This window comes from Desmodus rotundus, chromosome 1, assembly GCF_022682495.2.
Source record: "Desmodus rotundus isolate HL8 chromosome 1, HLdesRot8A.1, whole genome shotgun sequence".
Taxonomy (NCBI): Eukaryota; Metazoa; Chordata; class Mammalia; order Chiroptera; family Phyllostomidae; genus Desmodus; species Desmodus rotundus.
The window spans coordinates 42,173,999-42,187,579 of NC_071387.1; the positions used below are offsets into that span (position 1 = coordinate 42,173,999).

The 13,581-nt window shown below is 37.6% G+C and overlaps 1 protein-coding gene across 4 annotated transcripts in view; it reads right to left on the reverse strand.

Moving 5' to 3' along the window:
- The window catches only part of VPS13A (vacuolar protein sorting 13 homolog A), a 204,021-nt gene that overhangs the window by 31,406 nt on the left and 159,034 nt on the right, over nucleotides 1-13,581 (reverse strand). For all 4 annotated transcript variants that reach the window (XR_008426793.2, XM_024555661.4, XM_045191605.3 and 1 more), the window contains exons 60-68: nucleotides 12,337-12,450; nucleotides 11,128-11,273; nucleotides 9,559-9,640; nucleotides 8,602-8,715; nucleotides 7,656-7,731; nucleotides 7,402-7,565; nucleotides 7,065-7,110; nucleotides 6,840-6,963; nucleotides 25-139 (exon numbers count right to left, since the gene is read on the reverse strand). Coding sequence is in view for 3 of the 4 variants with exons in the window: in XM_024555661.4 (XP_024411429.2) it covers nucleotides 25-139; nucleotides 6,840-6,963; nucleotides 7,065-7,110; nucleotides 7,402-7,565; nucleotides 7,656-7,731; nucleotides 8,602-8,715; nucleotides 9,559-9,640; nucleotides 11,128-11,273; nucleotides 12,337-12,450 (981 nt within the window). In the remaining variant the exon portion in view is untranslated. The remainder of the gene's footprint in view (nucleotides 1-24; nucleotides 140-6,839; nucleotides 6,964-7,064; nucleotides 7,111-7,401; nucleotides 7,566-7,655; nucleotides 7,732-8,601; nucleotides 8,716-9,558; nucleotides 9,641-11,127; nucleotides 11,274-12,336; nucleotides 12,451-13,581) is intronic.

Here is a 13,581-nt window from a genome sequence, read left to right on the forward strand (position 1 = left end):
TCAATTTTAACTTAACTTACCCACCTGTAACATTTGATTTCCAGTACCATCCCTCAACCTGTAAGGTCGAATAACTCCGTCTTCATTAAAGAACCTAGGGGGTCGCAGACTCTGCACTTCATCAGAAGTCTCGGTAGCCCTAGAGGGGGAAATATAACTTGATTTTAAAAAATATTCAGAAGTGGGTACGTAGTCTTTAAAATGCAGTTACTAAAAAGAATTTTCTTTTGGATAAAATAAGACTATTATACCACTTCTCTTCCAAATTTGTCTTTATGCCACAAATAATGTAAATTCTTTAGAAAAATGTAGAACTGTAAAGAAGTTTGTTCATAGTGCCTCTCGGACATTGTAGATCAGAAAATCAGGAGATGATGACTATTGCTTTTTGTTTTCTGATTTAAAAACTTTAAATTCTTTTTCTTTTCCTCTGATGCTATCTAGTTCTTCCAGTCCAATGCTAAATATAAGAGAGGTTTTCAGTCATCCCTTCTCATTCCTAATATAAAAGAAAAAGCCTCTAAGGGTTCTCCATGAAGTACAGACATTAGCAACATTTTCTTAAAGATCTTATTTATTTATTTATTTTTAGAGAGAGGGGGAGAGAAGGAAAAAGAGAGAAAGACCAATGTGCAGTTGCCTCTCGTGTGCCCCCTACGGGGGACCTGGTCCGCAACCCAGGCATGTGCCCTGACTGGGTGTCGAACCAGCAAACCTTTGGTTCGCAGGCTGGTGCTCAATCCACTGAGCCACACCAGTCAGGGCTGTTTTGTTTTTTAAACGCACCTTCTGTCAACCCAAGGGAGTTCAGTTTTACTCTTAGTTTGCTTATAGTCATTTCTTGGTTATTGGTACTGTTTCTGAAAATCTTGAATGGGCAATAGATTTTCTATAAGATTTATTTCCTGATCATTGCTGTGACCACCTGGTTTATTTTCTTCAGTCTAAATGCTATAAATCTTATTATATGGTTTTCTAATGTTCAAATATCCTCAGATCCCTCACAGTTCTACTTGGGCTTGATATGTATTATTTGAAATACATATATGCATCACTGAATTTGGTACTTTAATATTTTATTTAACATTTTTAACTTATGAAACTACATGAGAATGGTTCATTTGTTCATTTATTCAATATTCATGCGTTCAATAAATATTAATTACATAAATATACCTTACCACATAATTTGTCCACATATACAGACATATATGCAGGGATAGTGTTAATATTTCTAATTAAAAGCAGAGATTGGCAAAATCGATAAAAAACAGAATCCAATCATATACGGGTCTGGCAGAAGTAACGCCTGCTTGAATGTGGTTGGTAGGGTAATAATATGGCTGTAATAACTTATAGTTTTAATTTAACATTTCACCTAAAATGTCATATGGTATACTCAAGTGTGATATGTTTATGTTATGGAATTACATGCTTATGATTTTGTAATGTAAGAGTCTGTAATACAAGGGGCGTTATTTGTGCCGGACTCTGTATACGCTGTTCCTAAGTGGCTCACTTTAAAGTGAAAGACACAACGAAGTCGAATGTAAAAAATACGTAAATTGTATCTTGATTTTAGACAGACTATATATGAGGGTGTTTAAAGCAACATTATACAGTACGGGGTTATCTGAGAGGGAGGTAGATGTAGTTATAAATTATAAAAGGGCAACACAAGGTTTTTGTGGTGCTGGAATTGTTTAGTATCTGAGTGTGGTGGTGCGTGCACAAAAATACACCTGATAAAATTGTATGGAATTAGTACACACACAAGCAAATATGTACAAGTCAAACGGGGGATCTGAATAAAATCAGTGGGTTATGTCAATGTCCATATCCTGCTTGTGATACTGTTAATGGTTTTATGAAATGTTACCATTGGGGAAACTGGGCAAAGCACAGTGGTCTGAATGGTGGTTCCCAAAGATACAGGCTTGGAGCCCTGGGATCTCTGAATGTTATTTTACGTTATCTCTGAATGTCAAGTCCATGCAGGTGTGACTGATTGAAGGACTTTTAGATGAAGTGATAATCTTGGATTATCTGGGACGGCTCTGAAAGTCACAAGTGTCCTTATAAGAGAGGCAGAAGGAGGTAAGACATACAGAGGAGAAGGCGATTTGAAGATGAAGGCAGAGACTGAAGCGATGCGACCACAAGCCCAGAAATGCCTGCAGCCACGAGCAGAAGGTGCGAGAGGCAAGGTGCAAATTCTCCCCTCCAGAGAGAGCGCCGTCCTGCGACACCTTGATCTCGGACTTCTGGACTGCAAAGCAGTGAGAGAATAAATTTCCGATGTTTAAGCCAGCAAGTTGGCGATAATTTGTTACAGCAGCCGGCGGAAACATAATACAGTGTATGAAGAATCTCTCTGCATTATTTTCTACAACTGCATGTGCCTCTACTATTATCTTAATTTTAAAAAAGACTCCCACGTGGCAAGCAACAGTCTAAGTGCTGTGGAAGCCCAGGAGCCACTGCATTCACAGGACTTACACACTAGCAGGAGAGACAAATAAACAAGGGAAAATACACACTGTATTAAACAGTGATAAGAGCTAAAGAGAAAAAAAATAACAGAGGGAAGAAAGATAGGAAGTACCTGAGGTGGGGGTAGAGGATACACTGAAAATTCAGGGTGGTCACGAAGGCCTCACGGGGAAGACAACTTTCTGCAGAAAGTGACTGTGCTGACAGCAGAGTGAAGAGTGTTCTAAGGAGAGGGGGTAGCTCCTCTTTTAAGTTCCACGTCTGATTTTCAAATCAGTATTCTCACATAAGACGAATGATATGGAGGGGGGTGTTGAGATTTTGAGATTTCTCTTTTCTCTTAATAGTCTAAGCTGGGATGATCTGTTGGCTTTTTGAACACCACTTTCTCAATGATCCCCCTTACTTTATCTGCCATTCCTTTTCATCTCCTTGGCTGGGCCCCCTATCTCCTCAACTACTAAGTGTTGATGTGACCCAGGACCAAGTCCTTGGTCCTTTGTTTGTTTTGTTTTGTTTTGTCTCTCTTCCATTCTCATTCCCTAGATGACCTTGTCCAATCTTATGGCTTTAACCACCTTATTATAGGCTCACGAAACTCAAATTTTTAACTCTAGCTAGGACCATTCTCGTGAACTTCAAACTCCTGTCTCATTAACTATTTGATGTCACTATTTGGATATCTGTTAGTTAAATTTAATACACTCTAAACAAAACTTCTAATTCCCTAAACTGAGTAATAGCCCCATTCTTCCAATGGTTCTGATAAAAACTTCAGAATTATCCCTGATGAATCTGTCTTTCATATCTCACCCACATCCAATGTATAAATCAATCCTGTTACCTTCAAAACACATGTAGAACATGACCCCTTGTTACAACTTCTACCTTAGAATAGTCCAATCATTATCACTTTTCATCTGATTTATTGCAAAAGCCTCTTTATCTTCCCCATTTCAACCCAGGTCTGCCTGTGCTTTATTTTTAGTACAGCAGCCAGTTTGTGTCATTCTGTGAGAGGATAGTAAGAAGCTAGGAAAAGTCATGGGCAAGTGGAACAGGGAAACTAAGACAGGAAAATTGAACAAGGCCAAACAATGTGAACAACGTAGAGCCAGCTAGTGAATAGTGAACTGCAAGACCTATTCTTCCCTGAGCAAAGACACAGGAGAGCAAATGGTTTACACCTCTCCTCCCTAACCAGAGAACACATAGCTTAAATCACCCTGGTCAAGAAAACAAAGAACAGAGACTCAACTAATGCCATTTGTGCCAGCTAAAACCAAGAACAGGTGAAGTCAGGGAACAAATAACAAAAACCTGCTTAGAGCCAGACAGACCTAAGATAAAAGTGAACAGTAAAGCAGACCAAAGAATAATCCCGAACTCCCTATACACTCATTTTAATGCATCAGCATATTAAAAATGTACCTGGAAAGCTGATGAATATTCTACTGAAACCCTCCCCTAAGATTCTTGCCCACAGAGGAAAATTTAAAATCTGCAAGACAAAGACCCAGTATAGAGGCTGGCTCTAGAGCATGCCCATGCCCCTTCTCTGGCATGAACTTTTTACTTTCTCCTAAACTCTAAGGGTCCCCAGGAGACTTGCAACCAGGGAGCAGTGGGCAGCAGCAGCTCATCCCAGGCTCACCCAGGGATCCTGTGTCCAAAGACCCTTTTTTCCGACTTTCCAGTGGACTAACAGCAGACCCTCACTGGCCCACTCCTTTCCTACCACGTTTCTAGGGAGCCGAAGCAGAGCACTGCCTAGGCTCTCTCCTGTTGCTTCTTCTACCTTAAGTCCTTCTTTGTTTCACAGTCCCCACATGTAATAAACACTCTTAAAATCACCTGGACTCGTGAAACCTTTCCTACATAAAGTCAAGAACCCACATACTACAGGCTAGTCTGAGGCAGACCCACTCTGGGCTGGTCCCTGTCCGGTAACAGTTTTTCTCTTGTCCAAAACCTTTCAAAGTGTTTTGTCTTACTTAAAGGGGGAGGGGGGGGAGAAAGAAAGAATAAAAAAGCCAAATCCTTACAGTGGCTTACTAAGCCCTATATGATCTAATTCACTGCTCACTTTCTGTAGCACCTTTCCAACCTTCTCCTTTGCTTGCTCTATTCCAGGTGTACTGGTAGCTGTTCCTTAAATAGGCCAAGCATACTCCTGCATCAGGATTTTTTACCTGCCATTCCTACTGCCTTCAATGTTCTTCCCACAGGGTTCACTAGCTTACTTCCTCCATGTTTCTCCTCAAATTTAACCTTACCAATGAAACTCCCCTGAACACCTTATGTATAAAATAGCTACCTTTTCCCTCCATCACTTTGGATCTCTTTATGTCTCCTACTCCGCTTTATTTTTCTTAATAGAACTTTTCACCATTTAGTATATCATATATTTATCAGTTTACTTACTTTCATCTCTACTTTCCCACTAGAATATAAGCTGTATGAGGACAGGGACTCGGCCAATTGTATTCATTTCTGGTTCCCTGGGTGACTAAAACAGTACGTAGACGTCCAAGATGCTTTCTAAAATGTGTTAAGACAATACATTTTATATTTATATGTATGTTTTAGATCAAGCTTGCCAACTATTCAAGTAATTTTACTTTAATTTTGTTTTCCTGATATATCAATTATTGAGGGAAATGTCAAATTCTTCCACCATTATAAAAGATTTGGAAAATTCTTGTAATTTTGTCAGTTTTTGCTTTATAAAGATGAAGTCCATTGTGAGTTGAGTACAAGTTCAAAATTATTAATATCTTGTTGGTTAATTATTCTTTTTATCATTAGCTAATTATCTTATGTACCTAAAATAATGCATTGTTTGGTATTAATGTCTATTTCATCTAATACTATATAGTAATCATCTTCAGAAATGATATTAAAATGCTTAATGCCAATCATTCCCTTTTCAAATTGTATCTTATTATTTTTAATATTTTGGTTCTAATGCTGTTTTTATCCAGTTCAATTAGATCTACCCACTAGTGTATATTCATATGTTCGGTTCTTGTAACCCACTTCTTTCTTTTTTCAATGTCTTCCTTCACAAGTGCATTCTGTGTTAGTTTTTAGTCTTATTTTTCTGAAAATGTTTTATTTTGCCGAAAGGGAACGTAGCTGGGAATAGATTGTATGGTTTTAGATAAATGTAAGGTTATTCTAGCAGCCTGGGTAGACATCTGCATAGATCTCTCTCTCTTTTTTTTTTTAAAGATTTTTTTATTTATTTACTTTTACAGAGAGGGGAAGGGAGGGAGAAAGAGAGGGAGAGAAATATCAATGTGAGAGAGATACATGGATCGGTTGCTTCTTGAACGCACCTAACCGGGGACCTGGCCCACAACCCAGGCATGTGCCCTGACTGGGAATTGAACTGGCAACCTTTCAGTTCACAGGCTGGCACACAATCCCCTGAGCCACACCGGCCAGGGCAGATCTCTATATATTTTGAACTCCTCATGTTTCACTGACTTTTGATCTTCTCCAAGGACTATGGCTCAACGATTATATTTGTGAAACTAAAGTTACAGGTAGAACAGACTGTGAACCCTTTTTTCCAATCTTACTTCTAAATTAGAAAACTAGAAACACCCCCAATTATGGTAAAGCAGTATGAAATAGTGACTTAAGGGGAGCAACTCATACAATGGCAACACTTATCTCTTTAGAGCAGGAAGCAAGAGAAAATACAAACAGACACAGATTAGGAAGATATCCACCCACCTAATTTTCTAAATTAGGTCTCATTGGCATGAGTGTAATCAGCTGTAGTCCACACTGCAAACTTCTAGAATAGGGGTAACAACAATGCAAATACTAAATTTCAGCCTTAAGCTAAATTTAATTTGGAGGAAAAGAGGACATATTTTAAAATTTGCATAAATGAAGAGAAATAGAGGAAGCGGACGTTGTAATCTTGAACAAAATATTATAAAGGAAGGGTGAACACAAATGGGTCTGAACTCAGAACAGAAAATGCCATTCTTTGTTCTCTCCCACAAGGAAACAATATTCTACTTGCTAATTTTATAACTGACATGCAGCATTACATTATTGTAATGCATTCTGATCAAGATAACAACAAAGCTCGCTCGCTAAACCTTTCAGGCTGTTGGGAATGAATGACGAATAAAAGAAAACTCTATCAAGGGGAAATGGTGCGATGGCAACAACTTAAAAAAAACATGAAAAGGGTCAGGAAGATCACATGCAACCTGCCGTATTACAGGTTTCATACCTAGGGGCCCTGAGCCAAACGGCAGGTTTACTTCATTTCTCAGGGTTTATAAGCATTTTACTCATATCCTGTGTCAAAGAAAATTCACCTTTTTATTCCTTGAAATGTACTGCTAGCCATGTCTATGATGCCTCCAGTTGGCCTTGCCACAGCGCCAACTAAACCTTTCCCAACACCTTTCAGGAAACCAGCTGCTCCTCCTTTTTGAGCTCCTAGGAATTAAAAAGACAAAGTTTTAGATCAAGAATAAGAATTGAATCGATTTGTGAGAGGCTTGGTAATACATATCACCCAAAGGAACTACTATACTTGCCTTTGATTGGTTTTGTAACAATTCCTGTTATGCCACTTACAAAACCCTAGAAGAAAAGCACAGTTGAAAATTTGTAATACATTCACATGATGCCTTGATGAACCAAGTCTGATGTGCTCTCTAGATACCATAAGAATTAACGTATTTCCTAAGCATTTTATTGAAACAGGGTGCTTCTGGAAGCTACTGAGATATTTTATACAGGCCACAACCCACTGCTCCTCCAATATCCACATAATAGTTGAATGACTGAAAGTTACTTGTCTGTCTCCTTATTCACAGAATGTGGCTTTAAAAGCTATTTCTTGCAGTGTTCACACACTAGGACATGTCTTACAGAAACTAGGCCTTTTCCTCCACGAGTGATGCCTTCTCTAAGGCCAGCCGGCTGCTTATTCATGGCTTCTCTTCTCTTCTGTTGGTAGTCTTCATCCATGGTCATAGCTGCTACCCCTTTCGCCATAGCACTGGTGATTCTGGAGGCAGCACCGGCCAATCCCCCTACAGAAATTATCATATATATCTTTAGTAAAAGCAAATATGTCGTTACTTTCTAGTGTCACTGTACTTGGGAGGCATTCTGTTTCTTACCAACAGCTCCACCAACTAATGCCTTCAGTCCTAGTGCCATTCCCTCCACAAACTCTTCAGGACCCTGGATGGCCCCCTAAAGGGTCAAAAATTAAGAACAACAAATAAGGTTATGTTTACTTTTAAAGGTGACCTAATTGATATAAATGAGAAAATAACAGTGACAAAAACAAAGAGATGTGACAAGAAAGTGACACCAGCAGACAATTTCACGCTAACAGAAGTCTCAGATGTTTGATGACATTGCAAGTAAAAAAGATTAACTGTTGGAAGTTAATCCAACCTCAGACAGGAGTATGACTGTTCACAAATGTGCACAAAAAATGTTTGTTCTGTATCATGAGGTATACAATACGAAGGTGGGCACACACTATTCTTGATCATTTTTTATAAAATAAAACCACTTTAATTGTTAATATATCTAATGTTTTAAATTAAAGTGTACAAAGTAAATATTAGTTTTACTATATTTTTCATTATCACCTGCTCTTATAAGTAAAAGCAGGAGAGTTTTGAACACTGTGAGAGAGAACTTTAAGGGACATAGAAAAAGCATAATCTCTGCCTCTGTTTCAGGTTGCTGTGCACAGCGCCAGCCTGCAGGGCTACGTTTACTGTCCCGCACTGCTGTGCAGAGCAAGACTGCCTGCCTGTGTTCCCCTTCCTTCTAGTGCAGGGTGAATCTGTCCACCTGTGATACCCCAGCAGAACACTTAAAACTCAGTATACTTTTATAAAGTCTTGAGTTTAAATGTTGAGGGAAATGATAAAAGTTTCTCCCCTGATTGCTTAAAAGCTCTTACCATTGTTTGCTGCAAAATAATGTCCCTTTGTAGTATCTCCCAAAATCCATTTACAGCTGCCACGTAAGTTAACAACTGGAATGCACTGTTTATTCAAAAGTATTAGTATGATATGGTGTACAATGCAAGAACAACTATGTTACCTGGTAAGGTTCATAGAAAAATGCTTCTACACCTTCAGAAAATTCTCTAATTAAGCCAAAGGGATTTCCCAAAACTTCAAGTCCAAGAATGAGTACATACATCTGCTTAATGGCCTAAAAATGAAATATGAATATTAATCAATTTGGATAACCAGACTTTACATCTTTTCATATAGTCAGTATACACATCCAATTTTTCAGGTTAACATTTATCATCAATTTCAACACCTAAACCAGGTATCTCACACCTTACTCATCACCAGTCATTGTTTTTAAAAAGAAATTTGATGTCAGAGTATTAGAAATAATATATTTACATAGTGATTCAGAATATTCAAAATGCTTTCACTTTTACAACTATGTGTGACAGTTTTTAATACTACTGTCATTTTATAGATGGAGAAACACAGAGGTCAAATCATGCCAAAGGCCACACAGGGGTTAAACGGCAAAACTGGGATCCAAACCCAGGCCGTCTGAGCCGCGCTCAGTGACCTGTCCACTGTACAACAGTTGTCTCCGACGTTCTGTTATGTCAAAACTCAGAGTCTTTCCAAAAGTGGAAGAAATCCAGTGAAACAAAATATATAGCAGATTCAACAACTCCATTACGTTAAAAATACCGTGTTCATCATGTAGTTACTAATAAATAGTTTCTCTTGAACCTATGTTTTAAAGTAAGTGTGGCAAATTATTTAGTATTTTATTTAAAGGTTTATGTCTAGTTCGCACTGATCCAGAAAAGATTTTGGTGCATGGCTAAAAACTAGAAGAACAGAAAACTGCAATGGTCATTAGTCTCAATTTCTTTCTACAATTCTGAAAATAAAAAACATGTTTTAAAATTTTCAAACTGGCTACTAACTTCCTTGCCAAATCTACATTATTTATGTAGAGACACATTCAGATGCACTATTTTATATCAACTGTCCCTTTATAAAACAATCTGAGACAAACCTGTTTTGAATAGTGTCTTATTACTTCAGTTTGTAGTTCAGATGTTGTGTGAAATCGATAGTTGAGTTCAAAAAATGCAAGTCTGAAAAAAAAACATATAACTGTATAAATACATGTGTATGTGTGTGTGGAGAGAGGGAGGGAGGAAAAGAGGGAGAACGAGTTTTTAATATTAAGGTTTTATTTTCATTAGACCTTTTCTGCAAATCTCTCCTTTCAGTACCTTTTCCCATGCCAATGAGAAAATCTACCCCTTTACGTACATCTCTGCACGTTCTGGTCAAAGAGAGCTCTCAAAGTCTGGTGAAAGCTATGGCTCTTATCCTCAGAAAATCCACCTACATGCACCTATTTTCCGCGTAATTTAGAGGATTCAGAGACCCCTTGGATCCCACTCATGGGCCAGAACTTGTACTTGTCAGCTCTGCCCTGTCACGGCCTGCACAGAAAATGGTTGATACACTGAGATAAACGGAAGGGGTTGCTCAAGAATGGCCAGGGTTCAGTTGCTGCAGGGTAGGGCCTGCCTGCTCAGCCAATAGCTGAGGAATCAAGATTAGTTTACCTACAATCTACTCCCAGCAGATACCCAATCAACTAATTGGGAGGCTCCAGGATAGCAGATAAGATAGCAGCAAGATAAGAAATCTCACTTTATTCCTGATGTGGTATCTTCAAACCTGTGTTCTTTAATTGGACTGCTATCTAACTTTCTCCAGACTTAAGAGTCAACAGGGGAGTGGGAGGGGGAGAGGGGGGGAAAGGTACAGAGAATAAGTAGCATAGATGATAGGTGGAAAATAGACAGGGGGAGGGTAAAAATAGTGTAGGAAATGTAGAAGCCAAAGAACTTATAAGTATGACCCATGGTCATGAACTATGGAGGGGGAATATGGGAGGGAGGGGGTGGGTAGGATGGAGTGGAGTTGGGGGGGGGGAATGGGACAACTGTAATAGCATAATCAATAAATATATTTAAAAAAAAAAAGAGTTACATCTTATTAGACTCATTGATTCTCACCACTCTGCTCAGTAACAGTTCTAGGTGCTACCCGGAAAGGGCATCCTCATCTAAACTCTCCACTCCACCTCTGAGTCTCTTCGGTCAGATATTCTAATAGCTCCCATTATGACTCGCACACTAAAATGTCCATTCCTGATGGTAACTTTAAACTGATCAGTTCATTTCTCCTATCACGACATTCATTTTTTTCCTAGTCACATATGCTTGAAGAGTCTTGATTCCATAGGCCTTGAAGCCACGTCTTTGAAGCACCACCCCTCTGGGCACACGCAGTTTCTTAGGCATTCCCTAGGCTAAGAAAGGCCTTATGTAATACATAAACATGCATGACCCCATCCCTACTTCTTAAGGAAATTATTTAACAATTCATTTGTTACTTGATAGTTCAGGGTTAGCAGGTGTACGTTGTCTAAATTATATTCCATTTAACAGCAAACACCATATTGTGCCTAAGATCTGCAATGTACTTTACACATTTTTCTCTTACAATTTTTTAGATAACTATAAAAAGGACTTAAATTCATAGATTTGAGTATTAAACATACTTAAAAACTACATCTTGCACATCTGTGAGAGTGGCACCAATACTCTTCAGCAAAAGATTTAAAGAACGAATTGCAATAAATCCTACGTGTTTTTCTGATTCTTCAGCTGCTTCTTTACCCGAACTCAGTGAAACACTTAAATGCAACTAATGAGATAAAGAGATAAATATCAGTATCTTCATAATGACAATATTAACTTTTAATATTCATTTTAAAGTCACTACATCATTAATAAAATTTCAAAGTTATCAGTACTATGCCACAACTAATAAGTGGACAGTTACAAAAATTTTTAAATCTAATATAGCTCTTTTTACATTTTAAATTTAGTGATATAAGATGATATATTTAGTTGAATGCAATTCTTTTGATAAACCTAGGAAAATATTAATTTTTATATATTTTAATGACAATAACCTAGGAGTTACAGTTGTCGGAAATAACTCAAATATCTCCATTAAATGAATGTGTCAACTATCAGAACTAAGCTAGCAGGATGAAGCCAGTTAAAAAGCACTTCTATGCTGTATGCATATAATACTGTATATACCATATTACAATAATTTTCTTCAAGTATTCCATAACTCATAGAAACTTTGTATTAAGAACTTACATTTAGTTCTATTCAATCTTCAAATCTTAAATCAAGACTTCTTTATAAATGAAAACTTATACACTACAGTTAATAATATTGTAGTGCATATTTGAAAGCTAAGAGAATAAATCTTAAAAGTTCTCATTACAAGAAAACAGTCTTTGCAATATGTATAGTGACAGATGGTAACATATTGGGGTGATCATTTCACAGTGTATACAATACCAAACCCTCACGCCGCACACCTGAAATGAATGTAACATGTCACTTATAACTCTATTAAAACACAAACTTACACATACATCATACACAAAATTTTGAAAATTGTCACTAAACACCTTAACACTAAGGTAATATAATATCAGTCAAGATATAACATACAAACACATACTGCTGGTGGCTCCACTGTTATTTCCATATGGTAAAAATTATTACAATACAAGAATAAAAATGTAAAAGGATTATTGCGTTGTTATTTATTTATATTTGTAATTGTGAAGTTACAGAATTTATAAGCTGAGAACAGAATTTAAATATTATGTTCGCCCAACAGAGCCGGTAAATTTGCTATGGCCCAGATTACTGTGGATAATAAAGATAACTGATTCCCCTACCTTGATAGGAGATATATGAAAGTACTCGTAGAGACTGACTTGTGATGAATCGACTAATGACGCTGTTTTATAGTCTTCTTGGAAAACTTCTATATCTTTATGAAAAAGTTCAATCTATAAAGGAACACAAAAAGGTAAAGTTAAGGGACCTATCTTCATGCGGCATTTAGGCCAAGAGCTCGTACCTGCGTAACACTCCTCTACAACACCCAGGGCCAACATTATTCATAACTAGACAGTCACTGCCGCAGGGGAGAACTATTTCTATTGTTAGAAAAATTCTTTCTGTCCCTCACAAACTAATCAGCATATCTCCCATGTTTCCATCTAATAATCCATTGGAAGATATTAAGCTTTTCCTCATGTGACTATAGATTTATTCTAAAAGGCCACTAACCCAATCCCTCAACACTTTTTTTTAGGAATATTTACTTTTTAAATATAATGTCCACTTGTAGCTTTTTGCTTTATGCCTTACTTAGATGTATAAAGGCCATCAAAATGGGGAAGGCACTTAAAATAATTTTTCACAAAGTGATTAATTAGTGCTTTCATTCTTGATAATCAATACTACTTCTCTTCCAAACACTAAGTTACTTCTATGTGTTGAGAAATAGCCCAACATTCATTTTTTTTAACCTATTAACAAAACATCAAAGTGATAGCCTTATTAAAAGTATATATGAAAACCGACTTCTGGATGACACTGTGAAGAGCTCTTTCCCAGCTCCCCAGTGACACTGGTGAAATTTATTAAAAAAAAAAACATTTAAGGTTTCTAGGAATGGTCTTAAGGGCATAAAGAAATGAAATATCTATTCAAGAATACCTACATCCCAGTCAGGGCACATGCCTGGGCTGCAGGCCAGGTCCCCAGTGTGGGCCACGTGAGAGGCAAGCACACATCGATGTTTCTCTCCCTCTCTTTCTCCCTCCCTTCCCCTCTATCTAAAAATAAATAAATAAAATCTTTAAAAAAAAGATTATCTACAAAAACTTGGTTAAAAAAGTGAGCCTGTGGTATTTATACAAAAACCATTCTCTCAATTTCTCCTTCCAGCTCAATAAGCTAGAATTCCACTCTAGAATACTACACTCAAGAATGCAGAACTACCTCTCTGCCCAGACTCCAACTGGAGGAGTTTCTTCCTGGCAGACACAGGATGTGAACATTTCTCATCCTGTCCCCAGCTACCAGGTGCTAAATAATGGGAGAGGGGAGAACTACTTTCTTCTGTCCAGCCT